The sequence below is a fragment of the Aythya fuligula genome, chromosome 10 (assembly GCF_009819795.1).
Source record: "Aythya fuligula isolate bAytFul2 chromosome 10, bAytFul2.pri, whole genome shotgun sequence".
In the NCBI taxonomy this organism is placed as follows: Eukaryota; Metazoa; Chordata; class Aves; order Anseriformes; family Anatidae; genus Aythya; species Aythya fuligula.
Genome location: NC_045568.1, coordinates 2,701,913 through 2,716,115, shown reverse-complemented (window position 1 = coordinate 2,716,115; position 14,203 = coordinate 2,701,913). Strand labels below are relative to the sequence as shown.

General features: G+C 40.4%; 1 protein-coding gene across 6 annotated transcripts in view; it reads right to left on the bottom strand.

Annotated features, from left to right (window-relative positions):
- The window catches only part of WNK2 (WNK lysine deficient protein kinase 2), a 117,257-nt gene that overhangs the window by 33,183 nt on the left and 69,871 nt on the right, over positions 1-14,203 (bottom strand). For 4 of the 6 annotated variants that reach the window (XM_032194435.1, XM_032194432.1, XM_032194434.1 and 1 more), the window contains exons 12-20: positions 13,482-14,021; positions 10,638-10,952; positions 7,587-7,636; positions 4,839-5,004; positions 4,642-4,758; positions 4,313-4,480; positions 4,038-4,083; positions 2,725-2,841; positions 464-1,557 (exon numbers count right to left, since the gene is read on the bottom strand). In XM_032194435.1, coding sequence (XP_032050326.1) covers positions 464-1,557; positions 2,725-2,841; positions 4,038-4,083; positions 4,313-4,480; positions 4,642-4,758; positions 4,839-5,004; positions 7,587-7,636; positions 10,638-10,952; positions 13,482-14,021 — 2,613 coding nt within the window. The remainder of the gene's footprint in view (positions 1-463; positions 1,558-2,724; positions 2,842-4,037; positions 4,084-4,312; positions 4,481-4,641; positions 4,759-4,838; positions 5,005-7,586; positions 7,637-10,637; positions 10,953-13,481; positions 14,022-14,203) is intronic. The other 2 variants (XM_032194436.1, XM_032194437.1) reach the window with 2 other exon arrangements.

Sequence of the window (14,203 nt, the reverse complement as noted above, 5' to 3'; positions counted from 1 at the left end):
TATCCCCATCTAATAACTACACACAGGAACGAGGAACAGATGATAGTCTGTCAGAGCCGGATGACCAAAAGCTACCTGCTTCATCAGAACTTAATGACTACACCTCGATGTCTCTTACCTTCTTAAAGTACAAAAAAATTATCACATTTCTGACTGCTTTAGAAACAGAATACAAAGGGAAGAGAATGCATTAAGATATAATGCCACTTTAAAACCCAAAGGAAAAAATCTGGCTTTCACTAATAAGTGTTTATGGAAAATGAGTCAGAATGCATCTGGCAGAGTAAGGACTTGAGAGAACTTTCACAGTGGAAAGCAGTCAGCAGACAAAAGGTGATATACCAGAGAAGCCAGAAACCCATACATATCCTGCCATGGACACTCTTGTTCTGACCTCTGCTTTGGAGCTGTTCATGCCAGCTGGATTTAGGGGTATAAAGGGCAAAGTCATTACTGGACTAACCAGTACTGGGTAAGGTGAGATCTCAGGTGGTACAAGCGATGCAACTTGGGCCTCAGCAGCTTTCACTTCCTGGCCAGTGTCTGCAACATTACAGCCTGGTTCTCTTAAATCCAACACCAACTTGGGAACTTGATCCTCAGTAAACGGTGGCAAGTTAAATTCACTGTCTGCCTGTTCCAACGGCACACAAGTGTCTGGAGTTCCTGCTGATGCAGAGGAAGTAGGGACATATTCCTGGTAAAGCAAATTGCGCAGTTTCTCGTCAAGGCTTTTTATCGTGTTGTCAACGAAGTCCACCCTGGGTGGCCCCTCTCCATCTGACTCCACGGTACATGGCTGCTGCTGCTGCAGCAGGCTGATCCCCACGCCGGTGCAGGTTATGGGCTGCGTCTGGGGCAGCATCACGTGTTGCTGGGATGCAGCCACTGACACCTGAGTAGGACTCTGAAGTTGAGACCCTGCCAGACTGAGAGAATCAGATGCAACAGCTGCAGGAAACACTTGGTTCACAAAGGAGTGCTGCACCATGCCAGGCTGGCTGGCCTCTGGCAAGTGAGGGATCTGAGATGCAGGCTGCCGTTCCAAAACGACAGCATCTGAGAGCACAGGGAGCGGGCAGAGCTCTGCTGCATTTGCAGGAACTGGTGGGACTGATTTGGGTGGCCCAACACTGCAACACGCTATCTCCACATCAGGAATACACATGCCCTCGTCTGCCGGCTGCTGCACATGCTGAACGGGCTGAGGAGTAAGGTGAGCATCGGTGGGCTCCTCCAGCAAGGCAGCATGGGGGGCAGGAGTGCCAGGCTGAGCAGGCATCACTGCCTTTAGTGGAGAATATTCCAGCTGACCTCCGTTAGCAGCCGTCTGCTCCAGGATATTTGGAGCAGATCCCGGTGGTGCTGGAGCTGAAAACTCTGCCTGGCTCTGTAAGCCGGCTGAAGATGCTGCAGCAGGAATTTGTGCCAAAGATGGAGAGGCTCCAACAGGGCTGTCACATACACTTGCTTGTAGAGGAAGCTGCTGACAAGCTAAGACACCAGGCACATCCATCACCGCAGAGCTCACTTGCTGATCATCTGACTGCTCCAGGTCTAGAAAGAATACAAACATCAGTTCAACTTCTGATGAGCTATACTGAGTGAAACGGCCATGGCACAGCTTCCCTGTTGGCTGCAGTGGTAACTACACCTAGCCTTAACTGATAACCGCTTCCTCTCAGAAAATAATTGTCACAGAAGAAGTCAAACTAGAACTGAAAATTGCAAATTATGCAAAAATATTTCACTGATAAACCAGCAGTGACTAGACCTTTGACTACCTTATAGTATAAGGCAGAGTTTTAAAGCGCTGGGACTTTTCTGAAACTCAGATAAATATTCCTAATTTGGTTCAGAAGCATAAACACATTGAAAATACATGATTTAAGGAAGGCTCTTCATGGTTGACATAAAAGACACACTTGTTTTGCGTGATAACCATTTCCTAATCAATAGAAATTTTACTCTGAAGTACTTCATCTCAACACTGGAACAAGGACAGGAAGGCCTGGGTTCTTCAGACTATGTGAAGTCTTGGGGATGTAAAATTATTTTCAATTTAAATTGTTAAATGAAGACAATTAGTCCTAGATTTCATAAGGTATACCACTGATAGGATACGGAAGAAGAGCTTTTCTAGATCTCAGGAGTTTATCCTCAACATCTTGAAACTAATGACTGATGAGTGCAGCTCTAAGCCAAGGCAGACATAAGCCAGGGTTTGTTCCTCCCCTCTCCTGCCTTCCCCAGGCCACAACAGCTTTCTAAGGGATAGGCAGGAGTGAAGATCAAAGCCAAGGGACCTTTTTTTTTTTCTCCCACTCAGTTCATTAAGCAGCCACCTTATAATTACAAAAAGCTTTTTAGAACAGAAAGGTCACTTGCAGTATGTTTTGCCACACAGCACCCAAGTCTTTTAACTACTAAGTAATATTAGGTAACAGTATTAAGCAGTATCAGATCATAGTAATAAACTACCACAGCACAGGAGCAGTAGATTGCAGCCCTCTGGGATCAAACTAATGTTGAAGTGCCACTATATACATGTTTGCCTGTCATTATTAGGTAACTTATTGAATACCACCACTAGAAAATATCCATCATTTTCTTCCTCTTACTAAATGCAACTATCCCAATTAAATCAAGCAAGACTAGGAGAGAGATGACATAGCAACCTTTGAGAAGAAAATATTTTCTGAAAACTTTGAAGTCTTTTAATACCTGGACCTTCAGACTGCTGTGTACTCTGAGGAACTGGTGGAGAAAATTCTGGTGCATCAGTAGTAGCATTTTCCACAACAGGACATATAATAAACCACCTTTTTCCAGTATGCAAAACTAGAGATGAAAATGAAATAGGAAGTAAACAATAGTTTCTGTTCATTCCAGACCACACATCATAAACTAGTCTTAACTTCTATATTTAGATAGAAAGACAGAATAACTGTAGTACTAGCCAAGATTAAAACAATGGCTCCAATTTGATTCCTATCCCAGAGAAGCCACGATCTGGAAGGGAGACAGCAATACCTCTCGATTCCACCATGTACTTACAGTAAATTATTGGAAAATGTATTTGCAAGTGTTTATTACCCTTGAAAGGGTAATAGTTTCATACACAATTTTATTAGTGGTATTGCAAACAGTTCTCATTATGGAAAAAGTTCTTAATTTTTGTGAAGTTTATCTATTTTAACTAAGGATGAAGAGTTATAGCTAATATTTACTTTCAAGTCTTATCTCAAGGTGTGGCATATGAAAATGGCAAACCAGAACTGTACACACTTTGAACCTTCCACCAGCATAAATATAAAGCTTATGTTAAAAAAAGCTGTGCTAGAAAATTATACGACTTCTATAGGCAAAAAATAAACACTATCTTTTTAGCAGAAAATCTAGTTTGGAAGATTATCCAATTTCTGTACCTGTCAAGTTTTAAATTATCCTTCTTTCCCTGTAAGAATGGAGCAAATACACAGTATTAGCCCCAGTAATAAGAATTTTGGGAACACTGCTTCCTCCTGCAGAGGTTTAAATTTGTCCACCAACATCCACTTAAAAAGAGACTAAAGGACTTATTTTTTTCCCTTCTGCACTTGGCTGTAAAACCTCTAAGACACAATGATGTTCAGCAGGCCATGATTCCTCTCAGTAACACTGAGATAGCTAAAAACTTTCAGGTTAGAAATTTCAAATAAATTACCAATGCAAACACAATCTTTTAGCTGTCTCTTCCAAATGTATTAATTGTTATGAAGAGTATGCTTTCCTGTGCCTTCTTGACTTTTCCTAGACTCATTATCAGCTTGCGTAATTCAGGGCTTTCCTAAATGCCCCCAGATGTTAGACTAATCCAGCTCAGCCCTGCGATCTTCAAGGCTACTAACAGCAGAGACCACTGTTACACCCTTATTTCTAGATATATTACCAGCCACCAGTAGCCAGTGGATGTCTTCCTGAATTAGCAAACTTCTGCATAAACTAATCACTGACTTAAAGCTAGAGATGGAGTTTGTATTCAAATGTATTTTTACCATTCTGTTGATACACGGGTGTCTTCATCTGAGATTGCCGCTTCTCCTAGTAAAAAAAAAAAAAAAAAGGAACAAAAACAAAACAGAAGAACTAGCTGTCTTGGTATCAATAAAGCAGCGTTATTCCAAGGAATATGTATATTGTAAGCCTTAACTGAGTAGAAGAATTATTCTTATAGCTAAGAAACCTTGTTTTAGCATGGAATATAAAACTAATTTACGGTAAGGGATGTCAAGAAAAAGGAATCAAACTAGAAGTTTTTAATGTTTCTTACCTCATTCATTTCCAGTCTATCAGTATCCTGTTGGGGACTTGTTCCCTGATCAGAACTTCGTTCTCCTTCTGTATCTTCACTGAGCATATCTTCTGCTTTATCAATAATATCTTTCATTTGTTCAATAAATGTCTCTTTTTCACTCTGCAATATGAATTCATTCTCTACCTATAAGGTCACATCAAAATAAAGAGCAAAAGAATAACATTTTTGTTAATGTCTCATTCCACAGCCACCAGAAAGCTTGTAACAAGCCCACTTAAGAATAAATTGGCTGAAGCAAGTTGTTGTAGTAAGAGACTGTGGGCAGCTGTACCATCAAGTCTTACCATGTATGTAGCAATTTCCTCTGGCGCATCGCCATCCAAATCAAACTTAAAAGTCACCATTTTGTGATTGTGTGTTTCGAGCTGGCACTCCACCATCTTATCGCCTGTGTTACAAACCTGCAGACAAAGATTAACAATGATTATTTCTGGCACAACCAAACTAATCCTGAATTTATCCTCAAATAGAGTGTACTTGCATTTAATATGGTCAGTTTGGGTCTGCTGGACTTCTCCTGGCGTGAACGTGCACGTGTAGATTTCTTATGTTTCTTTGAAGACTTTCCTTCTTGTTTTCCACTTCCTATTGCTCCTTCGAAGCTGTCACTCATCTCTTTACCTGAAGCAACATCTGGACTCATGTAGCTTTGCAAGAGAAAGGAAGAAACCCCCCAGGATGAAATTGCCATCACAGATGATGGAGTTATGCACAGGTAAAACAGAAGAAAAACAGACACTAAAAAAAAAAAAAAAAGTGAATGTCTGCACTTCTAGACCAAATTGAGCCAGCTATGGAGAGATACTCAGTAAGTGAACAGAGCTACTCTAAGTCAGGAATGTACTCTCGCTATCACACCTAACAAGAAGTGACCTATCAAGGTTGCTCTCAATACCATAGGGAAGTCCTATCACTCTTAATACATCACTACATTCCCTAACCCATTCTCTTTAGGGATCCTTGGGGTCCCTGTCCAAACTACACACTTTCTTATTTTTCTAAGCTTCAGCTTTCTCAACTCCAGTTTGTTCAAACTCACAGCAGAAAGTCTGAACTTGGTCAAGTTGTTTGTCAGAGACAAAGGAAAAGAAAAAACATAGTACAGCACCCCTCAGAGACAGTGTCTCCCATCTCCACAGTTCTCAAGACTGAAAAAAAGGTATTGTGCCACAACATCCCTGATGACCAGTGTCCCAGCTAGTAACAGTCCATTATTTTTAGCAACCAAAACAGTAGCTCCTAACAACCTTATCGTAAAATAATGTGTATTGGAAAACGTCAACACGCAATTTATGAAGCTGCCAGAATTTTCCAAAGATTCATAGAAAATGACTCAGAAAGGAGTCTTGCAAGGTCATCTGACCCATTTATTACTTTAAGGTACGATCAGCTCTATGCCAGTACACACATATGCTTGTGTAAAATTGATCTTATAAACCTCCCTTGAGATTTCATAACCTTCCTGGACAATTTATTCCTGTATTAATTTATTTGTACAGGAATAAAAGAACTTAAGACTAACCTACAGATTCCTACTTAAATTTAGGGCCTTTACTTCCTGTTCTAACTGCAGAAGTTGCACTGAACTGCTTAGTACTACCCCCTTCACAGGTATCTTATATGTGCAAGCATTAGGTCAGGAAAGAGAATACATTCTGCACATCGGATATACCCTGGATCATACCTTTGCTGCAACTGCCAGCCTTTTTATTCATGCACTGTTAACCTTCACTCTACAAAAATACAGCCCAACTTCAACACTGAGTTCCACGTGTATGTGGAAAATAGAAACCTGTCTACAACTACGAGACAGGTTCTGACACAGCCTCCTCATGTTGCTGCAGTCACGATAGTCAGCTTTTCTCACACAGTTCTGGAACAGGCAAATTAGATGATGACAAAAAAATGACATACCTTTCTACAACACATTAGATAGCAAAGTGAATTCATTTTGTCTAACTTTTTCATAGTCAGAACTAACCTATAGTTAAGAAAAATTAGATTTCACTTTCTATGCAGTGTTCAAAAGCAGCAAATTCTTGAGGGGGAAAAAAAGTTCAATTTTAGGGCTGCGGGGTTGCATGGTTTTGTGTCAGACTGACTTTTTTTTTTTTGGTAGGGCAGATAGAAAACGGTAAGAGGGGTCTTCAAGTTAAATTTATGAACTCACCTTGTCTCTTTAGGAAAACAGAAAAGGTCAACAAAATCCTAGCCCAAAGCACAGAGCCCTGCAGCTTTATAATCACTGAAGACAAACCTGGTGCTGGCTCCTGCAATTGGCAAAGGACTCTGCTGCTTACAGATACATGCTGTTCATATCTACCTTATCCACATCCTAGCACTGAAAATTCTGTTACTGCTGCCACAAAGCAGGAGTTGTGGTATGGGAGCAGCAGCATGCCTGCCCCAGAAACAGCAGCCACTGCCCCCATTCAGCTCTCTCTCCAGTCAAGCAGCCACAGCAGCAAGCCTTCCGCTCCTGGGCTCTTCCTCACTACATCTTCTAAACCTTTCTGCTTCCCCTTCTGCTTTTGAGTACAAGAACAGACAGTCAAGGGCTGGCAAAAACTGAGGTTTGCTTATGTTTCTGAGGAGTGCTGAGCTGGCTGTATGAATTAGTATTTACCATTACTTCTGCAATTAATGTATTACTGGGCTTAAGTATGAACTTGTGCACTGCAAAGCCACAGAACGGGCTCTGGCTGCATGTTCCAACTCCTGTTATAATGATACATTTGTGAATGGCTCAATACACCGTTCTCACCAATACTCCATCCCCCATAGCATACCTGGGGAAAGATCATTACAGAAGGTGAGGCAGGATTACCCATTCCAAATAGGGAATAAGCTACAGACCCAACTAATGAAAATATCATTATATATAGATTCAACAGCATCAGAATCAGCGATCATACTGCTTCAGTTATTTTAACAAAAATAAATTACATGCTGAAGTGAAAGCTGTTGTGTGTACATCAATGCTAGAATGCAATATCCAAATTAAAGCATGAGAAGTGTTGGAAGAACCAAAACAGACTCTGCAGACAAAACAATTGTGACTTTTTCCCTACACTTGCATCCTTACATCTTTCTTCTGCTCAGCGCCTGCTGCTCCTTCTCCTCTCACCCAAGCCAAAAAACAGGCATTTGACTCAGCTTTGTAAAGATAGAAGGGGAAAACAGCCTCCAGAAAGAAAATATTTCTTATGCCAAATAGATTATATGATACCTTTCACAGCTCTGTGACAGAGTTTGAAGCTTGTCCTGTATTGCCTGCTCCTAAAATACAAGAAAAAGTTGTTTAAGCATTATATTGCTGTATGAAATTTAAGTAAGTTTTATTTAGACATTAGTAATCCTAAAACATTCTGTTTAACCGCTTCTTGGAACTTAAAAATGCCCCATTTGACCCTCCCAACATTACTCCTGACTGCAGCATCAATACCTGTGCATGCTCTTAAGACAGAGACACTAAAATGCCAGTTCCCTCCTGCTGTCTCTGAGGCAGAAGAAGCAGAGAAAGAAACAAAATATTCCTTACCACAGTGGAAAAACTTCAATGCAGGACAAATCCACATCAGCACCTACCTTTCTTTTTTAATGGATGTAAATTATACGCTAATTTGCTTTATTGCTCTCTTGTTTCCTGAAATATGTTAGGTATTTTCTGTATATTTGGCTTATTGTGAAAATTTCCGATGAACTTGCAAATAAGAGACAAAAATTCATTGTTTAAAAACATGGTCCTCATACCATGTCTCCTCTTGTGATGAATTTGTGGTGGTGCTATTACTGGCCCTACTAGTATAATCTTACCACGTATGTAGGTAACATACACAGACACACACACCTTGGTTTGTATATAGCAGTTATAGGTATATACACACACCAAATGTATTAATAAATATATATAATCATATATATACTTATGTAAATATACATTTATAGACATACATAGAAAATCCTTCTATAGACACACTGTCACAAAGAAGGCCCTGGACTGTCATCACTACATATTCATACCAGGGCAGTTTGTAGACCATAGTTAAAAGCTTAGAGGTTAACCAGTCCACACCCCTCATTGCTTATAATGCCACACACTTGCCATGCCAAACTTGACCGCAGTTTCTATAAAACTGCAAAATTAATGAACAGTGAGAACACAGACATAATGTATCTAGATTTTAGTAATGCACTTCATCAAGTGTCTTACAAAATCTCATTTGCCTGATCAATTCAAATTGGTTTGGATATGAGTACTGCCACACATTTAAACAAGAGACAGATAAAAGCGTCATGGCAGAGCAGCAACAATATGTGGTGTTTTGAATATTTACAGATATGAAACTCCTCTTACACCCAAGAAAACCTTAGCAATATATGTCATAAAATCAGCACGGGAAGCACTTGGATCAGTTTGACCTTTACAAAGAAAGTTTGATGCCCATGCACTTTGCAGAGAAGCCAGCTGCAATGATCAGTGCTTACGGCTCATTGCAGCTCCAGGATTCCAGTGTCTCCTGTAACAAAGGGCAACAGAGGCAGCACTTGCACTTGGGGCTGGGTTCTAACTGGAGATTTTGCAGGTATGAGAGGGAGAGAAGGGAGAGAAGAGCACTGTATTGTCACTCAGAAATTCAGCCTCTCCTACTCGAGAAGCCTGTTCTACATTACTCTAGAAAAAGGCGACAAAAGTATGACATTGGATTGGTTTCTTAAATTGCATGAGAGAAGGGACTTAAATTACAGGTGAAGTACAAGAATGAAGTTAGCAAAACAGCCGATACATGTTCCTAGGTATATGATGAAGTGTCAAGACAGACACCTGCCTCAGTGGGCACTGATTTCTCAGGTAATGTGGGACAACGTGCATCCCCCATCACACACTCCACTACAGAAATTAATTTTGTTTATATTTCCAGAAACACTATTGTTTCTGGATACTGTAAGAGGATGGGCCCTGCATTGAAAACTGTAGCTTTGACATCAGCACTGATTCGAACATGAGCTGTGCACAGAGATAAAAGGAAGGCTGGAAAAAAATAACTCGAGTAAGGGATGTGTCTGATACAGCCATTCTTTACATGGGGACTCCACACATGAAGTACTACAGTCTAGTTCTACTGTTTCTGCTACCTACATCTAACCTATAGGATAAAGAAATTCACCAGGAGATACCCTACACCACAGTACAAATAATTCCTGACAAGAACTAGACTGCCACTGGATAGAAGGACTGACAAAATGTGGAACTAGAATCTAGTTTCAGTGCTTGTATCATTCTTAACATCTTCTGGAAGAAAAGTTAAGTGGTACCTCAAATGAAATTCATAGGGTATGTTGTGTAGGAAAGGGATGCAACAAGTGTATGGATGTATAGGTTAAAAGAGGAGATTAATTTGAGAAGATGGAAAGGGTTAATTTGGGAGGAAAGATAATTCAGAACGGAGAACCACAAGTAGAAACATGAAAGCAGAATTGATGAGGGACATGTCCACTCAGAAGCAGAGAACAGATTCAACTTAATTACTAAAATCTGGTACAAATGCCAAAACCTTTAGTTTGATTTACTTATAGATATCTATTAAAGAATTGAAGAGAAGACATTCTGTCAAGACTGAGGTTTAAACAACTATGGGAGTGGAAACAAAAGTCAAAATAGCAGACAGAAGACAAGCTTCAGTTTTATTGTTTTTCCTTATAAACTGTATCTTGCTTATATGGCCACTGAGAATTGGCAATGCCTATGAGTACTTGAAGAAACAAAAAATCACAGGGCTAGAGTAGAATTCAGGCAATACAGGAGGGTAAAACGCTGATGAAATGCAAACAAGGCTCAAATTGAAGAACATGAAGAGCTTTTACACAATGAAAAAACAGATTATGAAATGGTTTCTTAAGGCAAATGGTGATTGGTTGCACAATGGCTTGAGACATTTAAAACTAGACTGGACAAAACACAGATGGAACTTTATAGAACAGTTTCTTACTGACCCACAGCACTTAAAGAAGGTAATTTCTGTGTGTATTTGCGCTGGACTACTGACAAAGATGTGCTTTGTGGCTGACTTGTCCTGCTGCCTGATTACTTCAAGGAGACATTTCACAAGTAGCAGAAGGTAAAACATGCCGTTTCCAGCTTCATTGGAAATAGCCAATTATTTGCCTACTCGGAGTTAGTAGCCTCTAGGAGAAGCAGCTCTATGTGGTGAGAGTGGATCATCTCCCTTGTGAAATAAGCCCGTGCCCACAAGGAAGGTTAAGGGGGAGGCAGCACTACCTCTTGCGATGTCTCTGTAACTGCCTGGACAGCTGAGCTGGGAGCTGGGAGCTGCTGACCCAGAGGCTGGGAAAGATCTGGTTGAAGCTGCAGAAGACCAGAAGGCTGAAGAGGCAGACAGTGATCTATGGGCACTGGTGGGCTAGCTGTAGCAAGGCTGCCATGGATCTGTGAAATACTTTCTGGAGCGACACGGGGAGGCAATAGTTCGGGCTGCAACTGCAAAGGCGGTGACATGACTATCGAAGGTTGCACTGGGAGTACCGGCACCTGGGCTGCAGTTTCCAAAGCATACTGAGTATGTCCAGTAATCTGCTGCAACACAATAGACACCTATTAAAATAAATCTCTACTTAGAGTGCTTATGACTTATATGACAAAGTACTAAAGTCACTGCAGTTCATGGAAAAAGGATTACAATTCTGCATTGAGAATATACCCGTGTGGTTTCTGATTGGAAGGGCAACTAAAGAGTTTAGATTTGCTTTAACATGACCAAATAAAAATCAAAGGATTCTTCCTGTACAGTTGTGACAGCGTGTATTTCACAAGCACTATTTTCTTTGTAGAAACAAAACCATGTTTTGCTAAGAAATTAAAATCTTAGATTATGAATTCCTTGTCCTGTATAGTTTGTTCTGTTTTCAGTGAGCACAACACACAATCCATGCAGAGAAAAATATACTCTATCCATAATTTAGATTTTTTTTTTAATGTTGCATATGCACTATTAGCTAATATAGACACGATTAACTCTTTTTAGACAGAATATATGCCAATGCCTTACAGAACACATTGTTTTCCATTTAGTTTAAAAATTTCAGATACAATTTCTCCTGGCACACTAAGGCCTCAATCCTGCAAGCGCTTCCTTGTGTCACACAGAAGAAGTTTCATTTATCTCAGTGGATTTCTTCAATGCTTTAAAATAACTCATGTGCGTAAGCGCTTTGTGGGAACTGGACCGATACGATTAGATGCCAGCTACCTTAGAGACTATGTTGTTATTCTGCATAACAGTTCTTTGAGTTGTACAGTTAAGAACAGAATATTCTCCTTTTAAGTACATTGTGTATTTTTCCAAGGGGACTGAGCTTGTAGGAATAAGGAAAAGGGGAGATAAGAAAATACAGAAGAAAGAAGGCTTTTTTGTACTAGGTACAACTGCATAATTTTTAATTGTTTTTGAAGTACTTGTCATCACCTAGAGATTTAAAATATTTGGACAATTAAAAAAAAATAAAAATCAAGACTCCGATGAGAACTAGAACACACAACTTCATTACTGCATGCTCTGTGCAGATTCTGGATATGAGCCAACATTATTATTCCAGGTTTTAAGTGGATAAATATAAAGATGCAGAGTCCTTTGCAACACAATGGTTACAAGACTGCCTAAGTGGAGGTTGTTAGAGTAGTAACTTTGGTGTACAGTGCAGAAGAATAGTGAAATGTTTTTTTCATCTTACATAACTAAAATAATTCACAAAATGTTTCAATTTATTATTTACCTGGGCAAGATTGGACATAAAGGTGCTGGACATCAATTGCAGAAACAGCCCTGCATTGGAATGCCTTTATTTACAGAAATACCTTCCCATTAGGAGCACGTTAAAAGATGAACAATCTATTTTTGAATAATCCTATGTGCTTGTCCATTTTGTTTGCATTAGCTTTTTTTTAATCCTAAAGAATATAATGGAAATCTTCTGTACGTATTTGGTAAATAATGACTGTCAGCACTGTTTGCAAATATCAGTTCTTTAGGTTTGGTGTTTGCCACGCCTGGTTCAATTCTTTCTAAAGCCATCAGAAAAGCTATGGCTAATTAGCTCAGTGGTAACAGTCTTAGGGTCTGCATTGCCTACACTTCCACAAACAATATTTCTGTACCAAATATATGGCTGAAGACAAATTTAAAAATGATGTACTACTTTGAAGATGCCATGATATGGCAGGTTGAAATGAGATGTTATGAATTTTAATCGGTATGTTACAGCAAAGTGATGTAGTAGAACAGAGATTTTCAAGAATGCTATTACTAACAGATTTAGTGCTCTCTCCTGCTTGGGTCAGACTGCATTTCATGTTGTCATACCACAGATGTGGCAATACAAGTGTTTACAGACTCTGTCAACGGGTCCTGAATCAATTCTCTTGTAAACAGTGCTAATGTTGGAAGCTTCATTTTACGCTTCATTTCTTTTAAGGGGGAAAAAGGGTCTGAAGCTAGTGTTCATTCTTGTCTGATAGACTGCTGTCATGCAGATTTCTGAAGTTATCATCAGATGGTCATTTCCTTTGGCTTTACAAAGGACGCTATTCTCAAGCGGGTATACATCAAAACATTTCTATCATTTCACTTGCTTCTGCCAGCTCATCCATATTTTGCCATCTGTATATGAAGTCTATGCATCCTGAGTGTACTGGCAGCAAAACCTCAGCATCAGCAGTGCTGGGTAGTTGCTGTCACGGCTTAGTCACCTCTCCTGTCTCACGAGAATGACAGCTCATGCTTCCTTGCCGCTCCTTTCTAGCTCAGATGGGAGAAAGAAAAGGGAATTCTGAAAGTGCATGTTTCTGCCTGCTTTTCAAAGGCCATTAGATCACTCCTTTTATCTACAATATTCACCTGTCTCTGGTTTAAGACCTCAGTGCTCCACCTGAGTCCAGCTCTAGCTGAACTGCAGTCAGAATCAAGGACAAGGAGTTAACAAAACATCTTAAAAGCAAGAAACAAATCTCCCAATTGCACGTTTACAATGGAATAAGCCCCAGGAATGCCTGCGTTCAATAACCACCCTAGGGTCTAGCAGCGACACAGCCCAACGGCGAACGGATTACCTGGTTACCAGCCCCAGCCGCGGGCAACGTCTGTTCTGAAGGATGAATTATGCTTGGCTGAAGTGACTGAGGAGGTGGAGGTTGCTGCGGCTGGGAAACTGCTTGCGTGCTCTGCGTGTGATGGGGAGAGGGCGCTTCGCTCTGAATTATCTGCTGGAAGGTGGTCTGGTACATCTGCTGCTGGGAGAGCTGGGACACTGCGTGATGTGGCGGCAACGCTGACACTCCCGGCGGAGCCACAGCAAGCAATGGTATTGTAGCAGCTGACATATTTGGCACTATTGTTTGGCAGGGCAAGACCAGAGAAGCCACAGTTGTATGAGGAAGATTCACTGCCTGCATGGGGAGGGCTGGGGAGTTTGGTGCCATAGGCAGAGTGGGGTTCATGGGGAGGCTCGGTAAAATCACAGCTGGAGCAAAATATTGAGAAGGAGCAGGTATGGGGGGCACGTTTGCAGCAGGTATATCAGAGAGGTTTGGAGGAAGGTTGTCAAGTCCTGCCAGAGGAGTAATTGCAGGAATGACAGGAAACTGAGGAATCTGAAAAAAATATAATATCACATAAATTGCAAGTGCTTTCATTGATGGTACAAAGTAGTTTCATTTGCCATACAAGTATGTAAAGATCACCTGTGCCATGATGATAATTATGTCTGTTTGTTAATCACTTCCATTTATGTCCTGATGTTTATAAAAAGTACTAAAAACTTAATTGTTCTTTA